Genomic DNA, 22,687 nt, shown 5'->3' with positions numbered 1-22,687 from the left:
AATTATATTACATTTTCAATTGAGTGCAAATTAATACTTTTTACACTCACAAGACTTGAACAGCACACTTTGATTAGCTTCAGCCTAGACTGACACCTTGAGAACACTTCAGGATGACATCACCGCTACAGACTGCCTGCAGCAGCTGCAACTCAATTCGAACTCCCTTTTCACCGGGTGGTTGCAACAAAACCATCTGCATGACAGCAATGAAGCTCAAACTTTGTTGTGAATTGTGATCTCAATGAAGTATAGATTACGGAAATCTACAGGCAGCAAGACGCTTGAGGCACGACATTTTTGAGAAATTTACAGGCAGCTGCGAGATAATTTGGCCATTAACTGTTTACAAGCTCTGTATCACCTGTAAATTTTACACATCAAAATTTTACATTAAATTCAAATATATATCAGATTTTGATTTGACAAGGGAAGTTAACCTGAAATATTATTACTGACATTAAATAACAGTAGAAACTATTTAGCTTTGAAAGACATTATTTACATTATTGGATTGACCCATTTGATCTCTATTGTCACAAGCACCAGGTCACACAAAAGCGTCAGCTGAAATTTCTGAAAACATGATTATTAATTAAAAACGGTCAAAGTTACCTCAAAATCCGAATCTAAATTTGTTTTGCTTTTTGGAAGTAGCTTAAGAGGTGTATTGTGTAACTTAGGAGCAGATGAAGTTTCCCAAGAAGATTCTATCTAGTAGGGCATTAAGCCCAGACCCAGACAAAGCTGTCGCATTCCTATGCTGCTCTCCAATCATCAATGGCCATCGAAACCTACAGAAAAAAAGAAAGATTTATCACAGGTAAGGCTCAGTGCAGAATGACAGGAATAAAGCTAAAAGGGTGATACGTAGAGGTAGCAGAAGACGATATTTCGTCAACAATCTGGAATCACTAACAGATGAGACACCAAGCAAATGTCATGCTGCCTTCCCCTCATTGTAGAAGCATTTTTTATTGGTAAAATCTATTGCCCCCCAGAATCTGGGGGGTAATAGCATTTCAGGCTATTGCCCCCCAGATAGGCAATACCCCCATCTAGCGGTGGGCTAAATTAACTGCAGCTATTCCCGTAGATAGTTTTGACGTTTGTTAGTCCTGATTTGTCCTGATTGCTGTGGTAAACTGTTATAGTAGTAGTAAATGACTAAATGAATGAACTCCCGTTACTAATTTCTTTTTCTACATAGGTGCTCTCTGTTCGATTTGTTTCGTCTTTTTACTTTTTTGGCAGTTTTTACGGCAGCACTGACGAAACGTAAATGTAAATCCGCGTATACGACTATTTATTTAATGTAACCATTTGTAACAGGCAATCAGGACGAATCAGGACTTACAAACGTCAAAATTAACTAAGGGAATTGCTGCAGTTCATTAAGCCCACCGCTAGATGGGGGTATTGCCTATCTGGGGGGCAATAGCCTGAAAAGCTATTACCCCCCAGATTCTGGGGGGCAATAGGCGCGACCTTTTTTATTACCTTCGGGATTTCGACTGTTTGATGCGTAATGCTGCGGTGGTGGCTTTTTCATATTTGGGTGAAGACAAGATACAAATTTAAAGGGGAGAATACTACGTGAGTATCAAAACCTTTGTTTGTTAGTTCTTTCAATTGAATGTCAACTATGTGTCAACGCGCAAGAGCGGACATTTTTTTCATGTTCCTGTAAAACATGGCCTACTGAAGGTCGTAAGCCACTTCAGACATGGTGTATTAGTATGGTGGGGGAACTTCGGCTATCTCGGCTGAAGCCAGTGGTCGGCTATGATCAGCGCTGCCTGGTGGACAATTTGGAGAATTGAACCAATGACATGCCAAAGAATTGAACCAAGAATAGCCGACCAGCCCTGCAATTGGCTTGCCTTTGTCACTAAGCTCCGCCTCTTGTCCGGAAACTGGCTTCATTCGAGATAGCCGATTCCAACAAAAGTTCCCCACCATACTAATACACCATGCTTCAGACGTTCCACATTCCATGGTTCTGAAGTGTCTTACGACCCTCTGGCTATGAAATCATTCGGCAACAGGGAGATAGCCAGCCGTTGGGCCGGTATTTCAGTAGGCCATGCTGTAAAATGTAAAACGTTTCTTTTTTCTGGCGCTAGACGACATAGCCTTTGATCATTTTTTACCTGTTAGAATCGGTTTAGTTACGCTTACTTTGCACATCTCTACAAAATTTTCTCGATTCTACTTCAAGAAAATGTTTTGTGATAACTGTCAGTTTTTGTTTCGACAACAAAGCTCACTTGTTAGATTTTTAATAATGTGTTTTTTTTTTCTACTTCCGGTTTTCTGTTTTCAGTCAGTAGTTCAGTAAATATTCATCCGAGGTACAAAAGAACCACATATTCGTGATCCTCGTCAAATTTGTGGTTAAGTTCATGTCTTATTTTGTACGAAAGCGTACTTCCGGTTTCTAGAATTTTCCTGGACGAGTTCAGGAAAATTCTCGATTTTGGCCAAAATTTGGATTTCGTTCAAATCACACCTAATCGACCCCAAATTTCACGTAGATCACGAATATTTAGTTTATTTTGACGACAGCTCGTTAAGGAGCTATCGCTTACTTCCGGTATACTTCCGGAAAAGTTGCATAAAACTAGCAAGTGAGCTTTGTTCTCTGTAGAATTCTAAACACTCCTTGCTAGAATACAGTACGATTCGGCCAGAAAATATTTGGCCGAATGCAACAAAAATTATTTGTATGATTCGGCCGCTGTCCGAATGTTACACAAAAATTTGTATGTTTCGGCCAGTGGCCGAATTACACATAAAAATTTATATGATTCGGCCATCCTTTTTTTTCGGCCAGCACAAGTTTTTCGGCCAAAAAAATAATTTTCGGGGACGTTGAAAAAATGTAACTGGCCGAATCGTATATTAAAATTTGTATGATTCGGCCGGATTCGGCTTGTGGCTGGGATTCGCGCCACTCGCGGATGGTGTTGGAACCATAGGTATATGGGAGGTATTAGAGGCCAGGATAAGGGCAAATAACAGGGAACGAATAAGTTGAAAGTGAAAAAGTTAGCCATTAAGTGATTTTATTTTTTACACATATTTTTACATTCGATTAGTTTATCATTCAACCACGACAATTTTTTTGGTGTAAAGAACAGCTACTCTTTTCAGCAACTTGTAGCTCCCATTCTTTTCTCTACTTTCATCGTAATTTTCCCACAAACGAAAAAGTTTGGCTTGCATCAATTTCTGATCAAGTCTTGTGTGGCGAGTGGTCTGATTTTGCTTTAAATAAGCTTCCTCTACCTCAACGAACTCGGATTCCAAAAAGAGCATTTGCACAAGTTTATAGAAATGCAGCCCTGCGCCTTTTCCCTTCTTGTTTAGTTTATTGTGCCAGCCTTCAGCATCATTATTCGTCCGAATTATTTGAAAGAATACGGACCATGCTTCTGGTGACCAAATACCTGGCTGCATCCAGTTATTGTCTATGTAGTTCAAGAATTTGTCCAGCAAACCAATTTTGAGGTTTGCGGCCTTTTTCTTCAACTTTAAGAATACTTTTCTAATTTTGGTTGATGGAAGAAGGTGAAGGGACATGGCACGTTTGCACAAAACTTTAACTCTGGAATTGGAGTGATAATGAGGAACCAAACCAATTTTTTTCAAGTTCCGGAAAAGAGATTGAGTCCAATGGAAGGCACAGCCTAACAGCTTTACGTCCGGAAAAACTTGCTCGAATGCCCGCCATGTTGCTCGTTCGAAGTCCGTGAAATTTCGGGAGAAATTTTTTTGGCCGAATTGCATATTTTTTTGTTTTGGCCGAATTACATATTTTTTTGTTTTGGCCGAATCATACAAAAAAAATACCGTGGCCGAATAAATAAAATACAAAAGTTTTTAGCCGAATGCGATTTTATTTCATTGTTTGATTCGGCCTTTGGCCGAATACAACATAAAAAAATGTAGAATTCGGCCAACGGCCGAATCATATAAAAATAATTACATTATTCGGCTAAAATTATTGGCCGAATCGTACGGATACCCCTTGCTAATTTAAGCAAAGATAAATGGTCTTTTTGATTACTTTTATGACTATTTTGACTATCTAAGTTTTGGACGTGTCAAATAGATGGCGTGAAAGAATATTGTTTGTTGTGTCAGATACCGGGCTTATGGCGGCTCGTTGTCTAAAGTTCAGCTACAATAAATTCGTTGGTAAATTGACTAGATTTCGTGTGCAATTTGTTTGGCACATGTTCTTCGTCGTGTTAAATAACATCATCCCATTTCCAGGAGAAAATGTGAAAGGTGCATGAAGCCTGTACTTTCAACTATTGTGTTAAAAATCCTGGCATCCTACTGAATATGTCATCGAAATGCCAGAGTGGTAACAACCAATGCTAGCTTTAGTACGGTTTTGCTGAAACATGTATTCTTCTCATCTTTTATTAGGATTCATCACTATTATTGGCTAAATCATTCTATCCACTACCAGATCACCAACCCGGTGTGGACCAATCTCTCATTCCATCTTCTAGAGAACCTTGGATAACTGATTGGTGGTTTAGTGTGTAAGTTTACTTGTCATGTCACTTTTGTTGCAGTCTTATATGTATTTAGAGTATTGTTCTGCACTTATGTATATCTAACATTTAAGTTCAATCATTCTTTTAGATCATTGAAAACAAGCACATTGATGCCACAAATTATAGACAAGGTCACTTATTTTTTATTTACAGGTTCTTAGGTTTCTAATGTTGCATGACAGACTTTATGAGAAGTCATGTCCATTGAAGAAAAAGGACTGACTATACAGTCAAGGTAACCCGTTGGCTGCTACCCTTGAATACCCTTTTACTTCATGAAAGTGTAAACAGGCCATCTTGATTTGAGGTATTGCTTTCTGTCACTAAAATTGTATTTAAAATAACTGTAGTCCTAATAAATGTTCTACCTACAGGGTAACTCCTTCGCTGCTTATCGTGGACTTCATCCATTGGTGAAAACCAATAACAACCAGGAGGAAAAAAGTGCGCTGGTTGAACTGGGACTTGCAAGCTCAGCCGGAAGCCTACTATATGATTAGTCGCTGTCGTAATACCTGTTCCTCAACGCTTCGCTCTTTTTCCGGTTTCTCCTACCATCTACCTGTCTGCAGTCAATTATGGCAGTGTCTTTCCCCTATCTTGATTGACTCTATGTGCGAATGTTAAAAGCATGTAATCACCCAAATGAGAAAAAGGGCTAGGTTTGTTTTATTTGGGTATAAATTGTTTTAAAACTTGTACCTATAAAACAATTGTATTGTACCGGACGCTTTGCTTATTAAATTTTTTATCATTTTGTTAATAAAATTTATTTAATTCAATTAAAATTTTATTTAATTCGATATTTAATAAAAAATATTTTAAAATTATTTCATAATAATTTATAAAATAGAAATGATATTGAATTAATTATTTTTTAAATTAAAATGTAAATTTATAAAAGTTGAGTTTTCGTATCTGATTGCATAATTGTATTTTTTAACGAGTTTCATACATGTGAGATAAAATAGCAATTAAGTTACAAAATTCAACATGTTATTAGATTTAAGTTTCAGGTATACAGTAAATTTCGCTCGAGACAACCGCAGTTTTAACTTCATCTCAAAGAACTTTCACCAACGTGAGCTGCAACACACCACATTGGGAAACAGAACACCACCAAATAGTCTGAATTATACACTACACGGATGAAACACAAAACAGACATAATATTTCAGTAGACGACTAGTAAGGGATTAGGGGCCTTGGTGTAGTAGGCAGGAGCAGCATACAAAATCTTGTAGTATTCCGTCCTACAGTGGTGTGGTACTTGAAGACCTCGTTGTTGTGTAGTATGGCAGCGGTATAGTGGTTTGGCATCAGCCATATCCAGGAGGCATCAGTAGTACTTAAAGACCTCGTTGACACATTGAAGACCTCGTACATCAGTAGTACTTGAAGACCTCGTTGTTGTGTAGCATGGCAGCGGTGTAGTGGTTTGGCATCAACCACATCCAGGAGACATCACTACACCAGTGATGAACCCAACCTAAAATCAGCACATCAGCATCAGCGCTATCTAGTCAATGAAACAATAAACAATTTGAAAATTTACTGTTCTTATCAACAATAAAAAATGAGATGAATTGACTCACAACTGGAAATAAAAATGAATATTTACCAATGATTAGAAAGCGAATTAATACGATAAAGAAGGCAGTTGATGACAAATAGTGGGCTGCAGTAGGTTGTAGTACAGTACTTAATTTCGGTGTAGTATTCAACCGCTTCGGTGTAGTATTAAGCTATAGCCTCGGTGTAGTAGCTGTGAGAAGAAAAGTAATTCGGAGCATCAGTATGGTGAGCTAGAAAAGCGGAGATAAGCGTAGCGTAGAGAGACGTAGAAAGGTTGTACCTTGGAGCTTTGGTGGTGTAGAACTTGGAAGACTCAGTCTAGTACTCAGGCGCTTTCGTGATGTGACTCGGGGCAGAGTAAGACTTCGGTGTAAAAGCTCGGGGCAGCATAATTTTCTTAATGTACTCTGAAACCTTGATAGTGTAGTATTTAAGAGCTTCTTGGTGTAGTAAGTGGTGTTGAGTATGTTGACGTTGTGTAGTAAGGCGGCGACGAAGTGTACTATTCTTTAACTACTGTCGCTTGATATCCACCATACACAGGAAACATCAGTACACCCGTAGTCGACCCAGCCATCAACGATGCAACACACAACGGCAGCATGACGCCATAGTTTAATAGACAATGAATTGAACATAAATATGTAATAACAACTAGCATGTTAAAAAAAAAGGTAGAGCTCACTTACAATTCTATTTAAAAGCAAAATATTTACCCATGGTTGCGAACTAGTGATACGACAAAGAAGTTGATCACATATAGTGCACTGCATTTACTATTGCCGTGTTGGAGATGATCTATCGACTATTTCCTTTCGCCTTTCTCTTTCCTTTTATCGACTAGACAATAAAAAATTTTGATTTTCAAGAATGTTTTACTCAGAAGCACTGGTAGAAGCTTGGAGAATTCATCAGTGTAGTAAACTTGAGCACCGTACGTTTTCGATGCAGTACGACGTTTCGATTCGACCTTTTCGGTGCAGTTCTTGGGAGCTTCGGTGTAGTAGTTAGATGAAGCGTAGGTTGTGGTGTAGTAAAACTGAAGTCTCAGTTCAGTATTTTAGTTCAACGTAGTACGAAGAAGCAGCTGTGTAGTGATTCGAAGCTACGAAGTACTCCGCCACCTCAGTTGCGGTTGTGTAGCTTCGGGCAGAGTATTAGTAATTAGGCGCTTCGGCGTAGTTTTCAGCCGCTTTTGTGGTGTAGTAAGTTTAAGTCTCGGTGTGGTAACTGAAGCAGAGTAATACTTGAAGTCTCGATGTAGTGGGTTGTTGCAGCACACGTAGTGGTGTAGTACACAGGTGCCTTGGTGGTGTAGTACTTGGAAGCCACGATGTAGTAAGCTGGGGCAACGTAGGTTGTGGTGTAGTACTCCAGGGCCATAGTGATCTAATCGGGCTCGGTGTAGTATAATAAACCTGGGCTGCGGAGTAGTAGCTAGGACAGCATAAGTTGTGGTGTAATATTCTCTAGCATGGTGGTGTAGTACTTAGCACTTCGGTATAGTATTCAGCAGTTTTGGTGATATAGTAAGTTGAAGCCTCGATGTAGTAACTGAAGCAGAGTAATACTTAGGAGTCCCGATTTAGCAAGTTGGGGCAGCGCACGTAGTCGTACTTGGGAGCCATGGTGTAGCACTCAGGCACTTTGGTGATGCAGTTCAGGGCAGCATAAGTTGTAGTGTAATATTCTGGAACCTCGATGGTCTGGTATTTGAAGACAACAATCAACAGCAGCACAACGCCATAGCTTACTAGATAATAAATAATTTGAACATAAAAATAATGCTAATATGCTAACTCAACTTATTTCTAACACCTTTTCTCCTTATATACGACTTTTCCTCACCCTGATAAACCACTCAAGCCTTACGGCTATTGCACCTGCTTGATAATGATGCAACAAGTGTCATTCTTACCCAACCTCTACACCACTGCATGACAGTTTTACGTAATGTTCCCTATGACCTCCAACCATATTCATAGGAAATGATACTGATCGATTATTTTAATTAACGAAACATTTCCTCGAAAGATCGATTAAAAATTCGTGCTCTTTTAACTAAAACTACAATTAACTTTAAGTTAAATAAAGAAATAAATAAAATAAAGAAAGAAAGAAATTGAAGTGTAGTACTTGGGCGCTTGGGTTTTGTAGTAATTAGGAGCCTCGGTGTAGTAGGCAGCGGCAGCATACGTAATATTCCGGTGCCTTAGTGGTGTAGTAATTGCGAGCCTCGGTGAAGTACTACGACACTTTGGTGATGCAGCTCGGGGCATCAAAAGTTGTGGTGTAATAGTCTGGAACCTTGGTGGTGTAGTAACCGGTTATTGCGTATGTTGTTGATGTGTAGTAAGGCGGCGGCGTTGCAGTTTGGAATTCACCATACCCAGGAGACATCGGAACACCAATGGTCGACCCAGCCATCAACGATGCAACACACAACGGCAGGACGACACCATAGTTAACTAAACAATGAGTAAATTTAAACATTAGTATTCAAAATTAACTGGCAAATTAACAAATAGTCATAAGTAGCATTACTACATAATTCCATGTAAAAAACATACATGTACTCATGATTGCATAGTGGTAATACGATGAGGAAGGTAGCTGAGGGCAGATAGTGCACAGCAGTTGTAGCGGATGTAGCGGATTGTAGCCGTGTCGGAGATACTCGCTCAACTGGTTTCTTAAAGAAACCAGTTGAGCGAGTATCTTAGAAAAAGAAACTTTCTTTTGCTTTTTCTCCTTCTTTTTATACGTTTTTTTCTCACCCTGATTCACCTACTAAGCCTTGCGGCAACTGCACCTGCTTGATAATGATGCAACCCGCAACACGTGTCGTTCTCACCCGACCTCTAAACCACTGCATGAAACGTTCTACGTAAAGATCTCCGTGACCTTCGAGGCTTCGAAAGTAAAAGACTTGCAAACGGGCCTTTCCTTCTGAAGGTTATCGTTGCTGTGGATGGGTCTACAACAAGCAATATCAAAATGAATACCAAATGGTTATATCCCGTTGTCACCCAACCTCTACACCAAACACAAAAAAAGCGTTTTACGTAATGTTCTCCGTGACCTTCGATTGAAGGGCAAACTGGCCTTTCCTTCTGTATGTTGACGTTACTGGGGATGGGTCTGCAATAACCAATATCAAAATGATTACCGAATGGTTATGGCTTTAAAGTCACTTTAAACCAATTTACATTTGAGTCATTTGGCTCGTTTATTCTGTGAATGAATAAATCTTCCATTTCGAACCGTTTGAAGGACAGTCGGCTTTTATAATTATTTTAATTCATGGTGGAGAGCTAAAAAAATTAAACTAATCCACTTTTTCAGAAAATTTTTAAGTGGAATAAATTTGTTCACAAGAAAACTGATATCCAAAGTCGTAAAAAATCGATTTTTGGCTACCCAGTACTTTACAACAATCGACTACGTAATTTGACAGCTGAAAATGATCAAAGGCTGTAATAAAGCGTTAGAAAAAGGAAAGTTAAGAGTTAGCACTTCGTTTGCGACTAGCAAGAAGGGACTGATTTCGGAATTATTACACAGACAGAGTTTGAATCAAGTAGGTTGATTTAATTCGTAGAATTCGTAGAAAATCTACGAAACTAAGTAAATTAACAGGTACCTGGTCATTATCCCGAGGTGAGTGAATACAGGTGTGTCACAGCGGACGGAAGCGACCACTGAAGGGGCCTAACTCGTCAGTGAAGCACCACAGACTCCAGGAAAACACCGGCACCGGCTTCGGGGTTAATCCAACTCTGTATATTTTTATTTTCCACCAATGGATGTGGCAAAACGCTGAGGGGTTAATCTGATTGATTTTAAATCAGTGAGGGAAAAACCTGAAAAAGGGTTTTTTTCAGTTCAGTTTAACAGTATACAGAACACATGGCAGCAAAAATGGACCTGATAAGGAGAATGCAAAGACATTAGTTATAATATGTTTAATTTTCTTTACAAAACGATATTGAGGATATTACCTTGGCATATTCTCCATGTACAAAAATTAAACAGCAACAAAGAACTTTTTCTGAATATGGCTTTAATATCTTAGAGATTCAGTATGACATTACGGCAGTATGTAAACCTGAAATAAAGACTTGTTAACTTATAGTATCACATGATCATTTAATACAACAAATTTCCATTTCCTGTGAAGGATATTCCCCATTATTCACTATGTAATTTAAAACTTAAGAAATATTAACAGATGTACCATTTAAAATTAAGCTTAATACAAATCTTGTAATAGCCATTTACTTGAAAAAAAAAATGTTTCTTGGTTTTGTTTAATGAAACTATAGTACCTAACAAAGACATGGCCAATGTCTCAAATTTTCAATCTAACATTGACATTAATGAAAATCATCTGAAACGAGTACAAAGGGGAAAATTGCAACAAGAAAAATACCCAAAAGGAAAACCAAAAGGAACTCTAGGTAGATTCAAAAGTCCAAGAGTCCTAGAGTGATGACTCACATAAGAGCTAGTTTCAGACAAGTTCAGTTCATACCCAAAAGGATCCACATTGTTGAAATCAAATACTCCTCGGATAGGTGAAGCGGGTGATAGGGAAGCACCGGGTGAGGGCAGTTTAGAAAGGCTGTAACTAACTCCTCCAGATTTGACGGTCGGTGCTTGACTGTATCGAAGAGCACCGGAACGGCGACCAATAGATTCCGTCTTGTGTGGACTTAAAAGTAACCGAACTTCCAGTGCTGCCGCTGCGATAATAGTCGCTGGCACTACTAGAATCTGCTAGAATGACGTGGCTTAATTTTGGCGTCACCGGATTCCAAGCTGCCTGTGTCACCACAGCGGGAACGATTCAATGAGCCGTAGGCCTACATGGCTCAGCGTTTTACTCCTCGGTAGGCGGAACGTCCGTAGAAGAATCTAATCCAGAGTTTTGACCCATGAATGATTCGGCCGCTGCTGGGTTTTGGGGCTAACTGAGGTTTTAGAGGAGATTTTTGGAGATTTCGTATCGATATCCCCAAATACTGTGTCGACGAGCGTGGAAAGACTGTTGCAGAACCAGGTCGCTATTTCATTTACGTCGATTATACTCATAAGCTATTCAGGTGAGTCTGTTGTAAACGAGGCGTATTGGGCAACTTTGACGTTTTGATACTTTTCCGGAAGGCATAATGGCATCAGAATAGGTCGCTCACGGGGCAGCACGTTCGGCTGGGGCTGGATGGCGAATAGCTTGGGAATGGTTGGATTGCAGATGAAAAATCAAATTAAGAAATGAAGGTCCATTTGAATCCAGATTATCGTTCATCACTGTTGGCGACGGTTGCGGTTTGAACAGTTTCGACACATTGGGAGACCGTGGTGGAAGTTTGGATCCATCCATCCAGAAAGGTGAAGGAGGTTAAGCAGTCGGCGCAGAGGTGGCAGTTTGTGACGGCGAAGGGCATGGCTTAATTGGCGTACGGCACATTATTTTGTTCCTGTGAAAAGTGGGGTCTTAATTATCTGTCGAAGATAATTACTACAGCCTTGCTTCATATTTGGAGGTAGCCCTCATGGTCCTCGAAGTGTTAGAGGGTCTCTCGATGAAGTGAATTGTTGTTTTTTGACTCGGCAATAAACCATTCTAATTAAACAAATAAGTACAAATTCTTGCTTATTCTAGAGAAATCTCATGTAACAATTTATCAAATATATTTACTGCTATGATCCATTGTAGATGATTCAGATACCAGAGAGAATGACGAATGAACCTTAGAATATCTCACTGTCCAAAATATAGACATCTACAAAGAACTTTTTCTGGCAAGGGCTTCAATGTTAAGAGATTCAGTGAGGTGTAACAGCAGCATGTAAACCTATAATAAAGACAAATAAACTTTTAAAATCAATTTCCAATGCAAGCAATCTGAAATGAGTGCAGATGGGGAAATGTTTTCAAAATGCATGCATTATATTGAATTTACACTCATAATTCCCTGAATTTCTAGTTCTTAATATTTGCTAACAGATGAGAGTTACTTCCAATAAAATATGGTAAAAGTCTAGTTTAGTGACCTAAATCTACACTCTTTTGTTACAGCACAACACCACAACACAGCGGCATAACATCACACTATCACAATATCACCTAACAGTATCACCCTACAATACCACACTACATCGATGATTGAACACTACATTTTACACTTAATTACATTACACTACCTAATCACAACACCACATCACCACGACCGACACAATTCAACTTTACCGAAAAATTACTAAGAAAACTGGTGTAGCTAATAATTAAACTACTGTAGGAAACAAGAAAGTAGAAGAATATAATTAGAATTCAACTTTAAACAAATCAAGACAAGAGGTCTTTACCTCGCTAATATCAAAAATCAAATGGGGGTGATCAGCAGACGATTTGCAGCGCTGCCATGTTGACAATAGCGAAATTTAACATTTTACTTACCCCCCTTTAAATTACAATTACTCCAAACAATGTACATTTTTTAAGTTGAAAATTCAAATGCAAAAAAAGAAATCCCGGGGAAGTAATTGCAGTCGTCGAAATATATGTTATTTCGATTTTTTTTTCCAGTGAAATTCTAAATGGGAACAAATACATTCTCACTAGGCAACGCTGTTGGTGGCGAAGAAGTCGATTTACTAGTTCTGGAAAAAGAGGCTGGGGGAGATAAATTTGAATATTTTGCTTAAATAGCTTTCTCGTTTGTCGTTGATCTCCCTTCCCATCTTTGCGTATTAAACAAAAATTGACAACGCAAAAAAACGCCCCTCTAACAAAAAGAAAAAAAAATCAGTATGAGCTTGTTCGTCCAGCAATGTGGTGGGCAATTCCTGTTCTTTAGTTAAAGGTACATGTTAAAAAACTTGGGGAATATTGTTAAAATCAATTTGATTAGTTGTACATTTGTTATGTCTGCCTCTCTTCATCAGTTAAGAATTTATAACAATATTTTTTTTAAATTAGTAGACTTTGGAATTTTGTTAAAATCAATTGGTTTGATGTAAATGTAAATGCCTAAATGGTTAATTTTTGTCTCCTTTTTCAGTTATCTTAAGGGTTAAAGTAAAGAATCGTAAAATCAAGATTTAGGTTCATGTAAAATTGTTTTAAAAGTCGGTTTTGCGTGTAGCTTCTGTAATGTTTACTGTGAGTGTATAGTGATTTGGTGTTATGATGTAGTGTAGTGATGTAATGCAGTAATGTAGTGCGCTTATTTAGTGTGATAGTGTAGTTTACCAATGTAGTAGTGTAGTGTTGGGGTGTTGTTCTGTAGCAAAAGAGTGTAGATTTAGGTCACTAAACTAGACTTTTTCCTAAAATATAACTACAAGCAAAACGGATTGCCATACACCACACCCACGCTAAAAATAACATACCATTTCGTTTTGAATGATTTTCATCTATCAGAATATTATGCTAAAACTTTCGATATCACAATGTAATGCATTCTAAACTTATCATGGCATTGGAGAGATGAGATTTTTTTCACCAGAAATGAAAATAGGCTATCACAAGGAAAAAATGGCGATTCATGAAAAGAATCTAGAATCATTATTTTCGACTTTCGAACATGAACAACAGCTTTAATCAGCTTTAATCAGCTGTAGAGCTGTTGCAGTAAGGAAGCCACCTAGCGGTCAAAGTGTGAGATGTTAGTCACTCATACATGGCGCGGTACGGGAAAAAAAAACAACGTGAAAAGAATTACGCGGCGTTTAACGTGTGTAACTGTGTACAATGGTCAACGGAAAGCGTTTTTTTTTTGTTAAATAACTACAAGAGTGAAGGTTGTTTTCTTCGGCTGAACTCGTCCAGTCAATCTCAAGGCGCTTCCGTGTGACAAAGAATTTTTGATATTAGAACGACATTCCAAAACTACACGTGTATGTGTTTTCAATAATGCCCAGAAAATGCCACCATCAGTTAACGATAAATTCAAGAAAGAACCACATGGTTCTTTTAAAATTTGCTTTATTATATGAAGGACAATAACTGTGGTTGATGATAAAATTCGTTGAGAAATCATTTTTAGGATTATATATGTATTGTTGCAGTAATCAACGGAAACGATCAACGTTTACGTTTTCCAACACAATATCATCATCTGTCAAGTTAAATGTTTCATTTCTGCAATTGGATTAGCAAATTCCGTTGCCACCGCACAAAATGGGGAGAGAGCGTCCACCGGAGGTGCCGCCGTAGCTGCTGCTCGAGCTTCCACCATAGCTTCCACTGGAACTTCCGCCGTAGCTTCCGGATCCAAACGCTTGAGCGGCCTGAGCGGCGGCATACGCCTTGTTGGCGGCTTGCTGGGCAGCGGCGAGGTCGGCAAGTGAGGCTTGTTGTTTGGCTGCCAAGTGCTGGGCGTTGGACTGAGCCTGGACCGGTTCCCATCACATAACAATTACATCATGTAAGTATTCATTATTAGCCTTAAAACTGTTTTTAACAATTTTAAAATAAGCAAGTTTGACTTTTACCTGAGATGCCATCTGGGACTGGGCACTGACAACAGACTGGACGGCCTGAAGGGCAGAGGAGGAAGTGGCAGCGTGAGCACGAGCAGCAGCGGCAGCCTATTAAGAATGTTCATCGTTAACCAGGTAAGTCATCCCCCCAATTATTAGAAAAACAAAAACGAATCGGTACCGAGGCAAGGGCCTGGGCCTGTTGGAGGGCTTGGACATTGGTTGCCTCGACGGCCTGGGCGGCCTGAGAAACTTGAGCGGCCAATGAAGCTTCAGCTTGAGCTGCGGCCTGGGCGGCCTGAGCGGCTTGGGAGATCTAAATCCATTAGTTGATTTTGTAATGTTATCATTGAAAAAAATTTCAATAATTATAGAATTTGTACTAACCTGACCAGCCATGGCTTGTTTGGCAGCTACAACAGCCTGGGCCTGCTGGGCGGCTTGAGTGGCCTGTGCGGCAAGTTGGGCGGTCGCTTGTTGGGCGGCTTGGGCAGCAGCGCCGGCCTGGGCATTTTGGGCCGCTTTGGCCTGGTTGGCCGCCTGCTGGGCGATGGCTGCAGCTCCACCAGCTCCACTTCCGTATCCGCTGGATCCGCTTCCGTGGCTCGATCCACCAGATGAGGAACCATATCCGCCGCTGGCAAAACCGCGCTTATCCTAATCAATCCAATTAATTTTTGTCTTGAGGTTATTCAACTGGACGTGATTGTCGGTCAAGTCGTGTTGAACTTACCCGGGTGTAAGAGCTGTCCTGCTCCTCAGCTGCGTACACAGCAACTGCAAATTATAAAAATAATTATTGATTGTATTATTTAAAAATTTTCGACGATAGAAGCTAAATTGATAATTATTTAGTTAAAGTTACCAATAACGGCAACGAATACGACGAAGAATTTCATTTTTGCAAGTTGAATTCGAGTTAAAACAATCCGGAAAGATTTAACTTGTTCGAGCTACTGCTGAAAGTTGACTGGTGATTAATCAAGACTTTCCTGGGCTATTTATTTCATCTAGAAGCGGGTAGTACTTCGTAGACCGTTTCAATAGTATATTGTCCTTTAATCCCAATTATTAGAAAACTTTCGCCCTCATTATGACCACGCCACAGTACCATAAAGTAAAAAAAATCGCAAAGTCACTGACGGCTATTGATGACACGGAATTTAAAAAAATTACTAAGACTAGACTAGTACCCTTTACATTGAATCGGACGAACTCACACCTATAAAGGACAAACAATGGCGGCAACGCCCACGACGGTCGGGTAAAAATCAATCTTCCGCACCGTGAGTCTCCAGCAACTCTCTCTATCGGTACGTCATTATACAGTAACCAGTCTATATCTCATTTTATTGTGATTAAAATTCGAAGCCTTAACTTTTTCCTACTTTCACGCATGAGTCCATATTGTCTATGGCTATATATTGCCACGCATAACGATATGGTCACTTTATTTGCAGCATTCAATTAGAGATAGCCATTCATGCACGGGGTAGAACTGTTTAAATTGTCTCTTGACATTATGGACTCCACGGGTTGAACGTTTGTTGCGTAAAGAATGCCAATACTGCTAATTTCTCTTCTCTCCATTGTGACAAATTGTAATCCTTGAAATCGACATGGCCACAACCGGATGTATGGCATTTCGGACGGCATTCGAAATTGTTTAAAAAGGCCGAAAAGGTATGGGGCCAAAATGGTAGGGTCCGAAACGTCGGAATTCCCAGCGCGGTGACGCACTCCCAAGTTCTTCGGCGTAATGGGCGTAATGCATATAATCAGTTAATCACAGACTCCTCTTAGTCTGTGATATAATTAATAAGTCTGAATAATGAAATGACAATCCGAATGCGATGGATTTCAAAAAAAGAAAATTAAGTATTTAATTAGGTCTTTACTGAATTGATTTAAAGTAAGTTAACGATCGCAATTCCAGGAAAAGTATAGAAAGTGTTTCAATATTATGGTCACAACACGCTGATGAAACCAGACTTGTTATCGATAAAGCTTGTTTGCCAACTTCAAAATACCTTGATGCATGTTTTTGTTTAAAATAAACGTCAGAAAATAAACAAACGTATTGTGATACGTTAGTTCGGACGTCATGTGTTTCCATTTTCAACTCCAAGGTCTAGATAGAAGTCCAATTTTGACAGGTGAATCCGGGTTTTCTTTATCGCAGAATCGAATGGTTTCAACCTATGATGCGGATCGTTAACGAGCTATTTAAGCAGAAAGCCGAGGCTGTATGAACTAGGCATTCTTTTGTTAAACGTCAAAATGAAGGTTATTCTCTGTCTCGCTATTTGCGTCTTTGCTCAGGTATTTTTGACAGAACTTTTAAATTAATTAAAGTAGGCCCAATAAATTGTTGACTTTCTCAAATCTAATCTCTTGAATTTTCACTTCTCTATAGTCTATGGGCCAAGTTCTTCTCCCCATTGAGAGGAACTGGTCTAAAATCGAGGAGAAATGGGCCGATCCTACCGCTCCCCGTCACATCCCTCGTGCTGAAGAGATCCCCTTGAGACACAAGGCAACCCGTGAATCCAAGGACTTCCGTGGTGAGTAACGACACACAACGCAATAGTTTTTTTATTATCAAATTTTAATTGTGTTTTAAAAACTTGATTGCAGCCGCTTGCGGTGTAGCCAACCCCGCCCGTATCATCAACGGAGCTGAAGCTGTAAGTATAAATCGTTCAGCGTATACATCGTGCATTTTCATGATTATTCAATTAATCGACTATATAGACTCCCAATGAATTCCCGTGGGTCGTTGCTCTTTTCATCAGCGGTGCATCTTTCTGTACTGCTTCCCTGATTTCCGATCAGTGGATTTTGACTGCCGCTCACTGCGCCGATGGGTAAGCGCACAGCAAAATCGTATTACAAATCCTACTTTTTTCGGATCTCATGTCAATAAGATTGTCTCTAAAACAATTTGTTTTATGTACCTTAGTGCTCTGTACTTTGATGTCTACTTGGGAGCTCACAATCTTAAGGTCCCCGAGCCAACCCGTCTCGAGATCCGCGCAACTGAGATATACATCAACCCCAACTGGAACCTCACTACTTTGAACGGAGATGTTGCTCTCATCAAGCTACCAGCTCCCGTTGACATCAGCGGAGGTGAGTCGGAATTGGATTGGGATCACGAAATTGTACTCGAGAATTATATGGCTAAATACGAATGAACTCTTGCAGATCTCGTCCGCCCCATTTGCCTCCAAGACCCAACTGACACCAGCTTGTACGTTGGCGCTGAAGCCCATATTGCCGGATGGGGAAAGCCTGTCGATGGTAAATTTAAAAGCTAAATTGCAATATAGTTTTCTGTTAAAAGTGAATTATTATTTATTCTGAAAGGACCCGGTGGTATCAGCCCGACATTGCAGAAATCTACCGTCACTGTCATTTCCAACGCTGAATGCCAAAACGTAGCATCTCAAATAAGACTCAACACATTTTAAATTAATACGAAAATACTAATAATAAATTTAATTTTTTTCTGACATTTTCAGTCCTACGGCTCTCTCATCATTGGAGATTACATAGTAATAACGAGAATTATTAGGTTTTCATGATTACTTAATAGCTGTTTCTTTTAAATATTAGATCTGCACTTCCTTCACTGACACCAACTCTGGCACTTGCAACGTAAGTGAACACTTTAATATGAAAGTGAAAGAAACCAATTTTTGTTTTCAAAATAGGGAGACAGTGGCTCTGCCTTGAGCGTCATTAACGCCAACGGACAATACACTCAGATCGGTGTTACCTCCTTCATTTCATCCCCTATATGCGCATCCGGAGACCCCGACGGATATGTACGATGACAATAGTTTCAGATCAATAACTTGTTTTAAAACAAAATGTCCTCTTTCAAATCAAATAGGCTCGCGTTTCCAGCTACCTGCCCTGGATCAGCAGCATCACTGGCTTGGTTCTTTAAAAACATCTTTAAAGAAAATTGCGGATTCGGCTATTTGTTCGAACCGGATATTACGAATCCATGTAATCGATGAAAAAAAAAAAAAAAAAAAAAAAAGTTTCCATTGGCAAATCGTTAAAATATCAACGCGTCGTTCTTATTTTTCCTTAAACACACTCAGCAGGGATTTCTTTAAAAAATGAAACCTTTGGCTTTAGAATACAGACGAAACATTTTTCCAGCTTTACATAATAAATTATATTACATTAATGATCAGTTATAAATCACAGACTAAGAACCCTCTTAGTCTGTGATATAATTAATGAAATGACAATCCGAATGCGATGGATTTCAAAAATAGAAAATTAAGTATTTAATTAGGTCTTTACTGAATTGAGTTAAAGTAAGTTAACGATCGCAATTCCAGGAAAAGAATAGAAAATGAAAATTCTTTACATGATTGCAAATGAAATTTTATTACTTATTTTTTCCGCACCCTGACCCGCATCTGACCATCTCTGTTAATCATGATGCCGTCATCATAAAGGCAAATGTTAAAGTGATTTCATGTTCAATCTTGGCCCAACATATCAAATAAAGCGACTTTGATTTCTAAGTGGTTGCTTCGTTTTCCTATCCTTTCTGGTTGACTGAACCAATTAAAATATTTAAGAAAAAGTCAACCGCGTCGCGCGCTCAACATGAGGCCCCCAGACTGGAATGTTGTCTGGCCCAGCACTGCGGCCGTCTCGTCCTCTATAGCTCCGTGCGACGACCGACGAGTCCACCGAATTTTCTATGAAGTCATTTCAATAGGAGAGTAGCATGTCACAATAGGAAAACGCCAGTCAAGATATAGGCCTATTGTCAACTCCAGCCATATATAGCATAGCTCCGAGGTTGACATCGCCCATCTCTTTTTCTCAGTGCCGCCTCGCCTCAAGCCACACACCAGCGGCCTATTATACACATTTATATATTCTATATACTATACGGCGCTGCTGATTTTACAGTTGACTGATTGCCTTTATACAAAAACCTTATATTGCCGGGCTTGTTTGTTTTTTATTTCATTCTTCCTCCTCTTTTTATTCTCTCCCTTTGAAGGCGTTGCTTTTTTAAATGCACGACGTCGCGACAACAGCACATTTCAAATAAAACCTGTGCCAGAATCGCTCCTATACGTATATATAAATAAATATATAGTACTGCCTACATGTTCAAACAAAGGATAGAATGACATCTCCGGGGCAGTTTTTAAAAAACCCACTTGGACGTAAATACAAAAAACCGGTACCGAAAGACTTGCCTATAAATCATCGACTGGTGTGATGTTATGTGTTCTTGTCTGCTGTTTGTCCTCAGTCAAAACCGGCACTTTCTATTCGCCATTCAAATTTTTAAATCAATTCCCGAAGCACACATAACTATAGCAATGCCTTGAACCTTTCACAGCCATTGTAAATCGGCATGGTGATGTAGAATAAAATGTAGAGTCTGAAATCTATACAGACATCGACGCGGGTTCAAATATAATCCCAACGCTCAATAAATCTTATGTGTCGCTGCTATAGACGGAGCCACACTGCCAGCAGCCCCGATCGAGTGCTGTCGCTTGAAAAGGTCGTTGTGGAAACAAAAGGTTTTCCGAGCTGCTAGCTGGGTGGTTCCGGATAACTCGCTGCTGCCACTCGAGTCAATGGATATGCGAATCTCCCCAATGGAAAACTATAGAGTGTAATAATTCAATCCATTGTTGGATATCCTTCGACCGGACCAGCAGACAAAAAACCATAGACAGGCGAAACCCTTGTATGTGTGCTGGGTCGGAGAAACAGCACTTAGTTGAATTAACTCTGATGCCATCATACGCTCTATAACAAAGCCAGTGAGAAAATTGGGTTGTAGAGAGAGAGGGAAGTCCAATAACTTATAGATTAGTTTAAGTGTGCTGGCAAATGTGAATATAAAGGAATTCAAAAAGTGACGATAAGATCGTGCGAATACGCCAGTTTCTCCTATTTCCTTTTGATTAATTTTTTTTGGGGAGGGGGGGGGGCTACTTGAAACATTGAAAATTTACATGTCGGATTAGATTGAAAACGCGGAACGAATTGAATTCTGCATATTAAACAAGGTTTTCTCTTTTTCTATATACGGCAGATTCGAATGTATCATAACGAAACTATCGGAATGTGACCCTCTGCATGAATATCACATCTATAATAGGACTGGTAAAAAAAAAGGGACTTTTGTTTGCGGATTAGTCCATGTTTTTTGCCTTTAATGAAAGTCCAACATCTGGCGCAATTGCTGTTTGAAATTGAAGATGGTCCAGTTTCTATCATGTCTTTGACACTCGAGGAGATTTCCGGTTTTCTGATACAAATCTACATATACCCAACAAAAAACATACACACGGTACCACCCCCTGTTCGTCCAATTGAATAGAAATTAGCTCAACATTGATACACGTTTTTTTTGGGGAGGTTTCTACCCAAAAAAAAAACACCAGGACAAGATTCTCCCCTGATTTGATTGTGAATAGATTAATGCACTACATTTTGAGGACAAAGTCCCGGAGCTGCAAACAAAATCAGCTCAACGGCTATCCCACGTTATCTATTTCCCGTCGACAGATATACAGGAGGTCATTCTTATGTAATTCTATAATTTGATAGACACAAAAGAGCTTTTGAGCCCTCTGAATTTCCCGACAGGGACTGCTTGGCAGATGAGCCAATTTTTGAATAAGAGAAAAAATAGCCAGCGGATATCTCTGTCGATGGCGGTCGTTGGGGAAAACTAGCGCACAAAAGAATGCCGATGCTATGCCAGTTGTTTCTCGTCAAGATGGCCAATTGATTTGATATGCGAGTTTGCCAACAGACAAAAATGTCTTGTACCAGATATTCGCCTCTATCTCTCTCGTCGGGCGGAAAACTTACGTTTGGATATGCCAACGCCCCAATTGTTTGACCCCCCCGATCCACTGACAATGTTGACATTGCCCTTCTTCTTTTGGGCATCATCCTTCATAGAAAATGCCCAGGCTGCTTGTTTTCATTATGTTATGATTGCAATAAAAATTTACTTCACTCGACTGACTTTCGAGTATGGGTGGACACAACAAGAAGAAGATGCTGGGCTTTTTGCCTTGTGACCTTTTGTGCCGAGCTCTTTCTAATGTAATGCGCGGCATCACGTCTCTCATCCGCTGAGCACTGGCGAAATCCACGAATGGAAAGAACTTTCGGCGGATGATGCAACAAAAGAACGTCTCTCTCTCTCGCCCTTGTTGAGGGACGACGACGTGAACGAAGAAGAGCACACAAACACAAACGGACGACCTGGGGATAGAGATAACGGACTAGAAAACGAGAGGGGTTGGTCTCCCACACACACACACACACAGCGAGAGAGAGAGTAGAGATATCTTTAATGAAAGCATTCTTTTGGGGTATTTTTATTTTTTCAAAAAATAAAGTAGAATTGAAAAACGAAATGGAAAGAAGAAAAAAAATGTTCTCCCCTATATGAGAGAGAGAGAGAGAGCTAATGGAAATCAAACCTACAGTACAACGCCCCTTTTCTATGTGACACTTTCAATGGAGTAAAAACTCTCCCCCGGGCAAAGCGAGTTATTTCCCACGTGTCCGCGTAGATACGGTTATATAACATCCCCGCATAACACCACACTGCTGTGCATGGGGTTACCTTATATATTGAAGTGAGTGGGTCGGTCTGTTTGGGACCAACAACACAAGAAGAATATTATTGACTACACTTTTTTTTGCCCTCTTACATCATACGAGAAACCATTTATCTCATTATTACACATCCTGTTGTTATTACTGGTGAACTTTAAAAAAATTAAAATAAAGGAGTTGATTTCAACAATTCGTGTTGTTATAGGTAGACTATAATCTAAGAGTCCCAAATTCTTTTTAAGGATTTTACAAAAGCCTGGGAATAAAGCCAAGTCAATCAACTCCTTATGACAACAACAACAACCCAAAAGAAAGGCACGGCACCATATAGATTCCGGTGTCTATACAACGAAAAATACTACAAGCAACAGGCGTATTATATTATACCGTACACGTATATAATACAC

General features: G+C 39.5%; 2 protein-coding genes and 6 long non-coding RNA genes across 9 annotated transcripts; 2 read left to right on the top strand and 6 right to left on the bottom strand.

The window, feature by feature from the left end:
- Positions 1-9: 9 nt before the first annotated feature.
- Positions 10-971, bottom strand: LOC124337978. Its single transcript, XR_006917598.1, has 3 exons — positions 616-971; positions 506-576; positions 10-364 (listed from the first exon to the last, which is right to left on the bottom strand). It is a non-coding gene; the product is annotated as an uncharacterized LOC124337978 (long non-coding RNA).
- Positions 972-4,040: 3,069 nt separating this feature from the next.
- LOC124338029 lies at positions 4,041-5,294 on the top strand. Its single transcript, XR_006917630.1, has 5 exons — positions 4,041-4,203; positions 4,282-4,375; positions 4,441-4,559; positions 4,728-4,881; positions 4,949-5,294. It is a non-coding gene; the product is annotated as an uncharacterized LOC124338029 (long non-coding RNA).
- A 220-nt stretch (positions 5,295-5,514) lies between these two features.
- LOC124337955 lies at positions 5,515-7,326 on the bottom strand. 2 transcript variants are annotated; one of them, XR_006917595.1, is made up of 5 exons: positions 7,088-7,326; positions 6,866-6,989; positions 6,430-6,671; positions 6,196-6,339; positions 5,515-6,093 (listed from the first exon to the last, which is right to left on the bottom strand). It is a non-coding gene; the product is annotated as an uncharacterized LOC124337955 (long non-coding RNA). The 2 variants fall into 2 exon arrangements; XR_006917593.1 differs by having other exon boundaries at positions 6,430-6,989.
- A 123-nt stretch (positions 7,327-7,449) lies between these two features.
- On the bottom strand, positions 7,450-8,825 carry LOC124338095. The gene is made up of 3 exons (XR_006917657.1): positions 8,726-8,825; positions 8,286-8,617; positions 7,450-7,902 (listed from the first exon to the last, which is right to left on the bottom strand). It is a non-coding gene; the product is annotated as an uncharacterized LOC124338095 (long non-coding RNA).
- Positions 8,826-9,715: 890 nt separating this feature from the next.
- LOC124338188 lies at positions 9,716-11,324 on the bottom strand. The gene is made up of 3 exons (XR_006917692.1): positions 10,684-11,324; positions 10,151-10,257; positions 9,716-10,076 (listed from the first exon to the last, which is right to left on the bottom strand). It is a non-coding gene; the product is annotated as an uncharacterized LOC124338188 (long non-coding RNA).
- Positions 11,325-11,331: 7 nt separating this feature from the next.
- LOC124338101 lies at positions 11,332-13,739 on the bottom strand. Its single transcript, XR_006917658.1, has 3 exons — positions 13,545-13,739; positions 11,851-12,007; positions 11,332-11,775 (listed from the first exon to the last, which is right to left on the bottom strand). It is a non-coding gene; the product is annotated as an uncharacterized LOC124338101 (long non-coding RNA).
- A 451-nt stretch (positions 13,740-14,190) lies between these two features.
- On the bottom strand, positions 14,191-15,638 carry LOC124336456 (glycine, alanine and asparagine-rich protein-like). Its single transcript, XM_046790280.1, has 6 exons — positions 15,502-15,638; positions 15,370-15,413; positions 15,024-15,293; positions 14,818-14,952; positions 14,649-14,744; positions 14,191-14,546 (listed from the first exon to the last, which is right to left on the bottom strand). Exons 1-6 carry the CDS (start codon positions 15,533-15,535, stop codon positions 14,307-14,309), a joined length of 819 nt encoding a protein of 272 aa, XP_046646236.1. The 5' UTR covers positions 15,536-15,638; the 3' UTR covers positions 14,191-14,306.
- Positions 15,639-16,859: 1,221 nt separating this feature from the next.
- LOC124336276 (brachyurin-like) lies at positions 16,860-18,711 on the top strand. The gene is made up of 11 exons (XM_046790026.1): positions 16,860-16,958; positions 17,053-17,200; positions 17,274-17,323; positions 17,391-17,503; positions 17,599-17,768; positions 17,844-17,939; positions 18,006-18,076; positions 18,161-18,193; positions 18,255-18,296; positions 18,353-18,466; positions 18,535-18,711. Exons 1-11 carry the CDS (start codon positions 16,917-16,919, stop codon positions 18,589-18,591), a joined length of 936 nt encoding a protein of 311 aa, XP_046645982.1. The 5' UTR covers positions 16,860-16,916; the 3' UTR covers positions 18,592-18,711.
- The last annotated feature ends 3,976 nt before the right edge of the window (positions 18,712-22,687 follow it).

This window comes from Daphnia pulicaria, chromosome 1 (assembly GCF_021234035.1).
Source record: "Daphnia pulicaria isolate SC F1-1A chromosome 1, SC_F0-13Bv2, whole genome shotgun sequence".
Lineage (NCBI taxonomy): Eukaryota > Metazoa > Arthropoda > Branchiopoda > Diplostraca > Daphniidae > Daphnia > Daphnia pulicaria.
The sequence above is the reverse complement of the archived record's forward strand: the minus strand, read 5'-3'. Positions and strand labels throughout refer to the sequence as shown.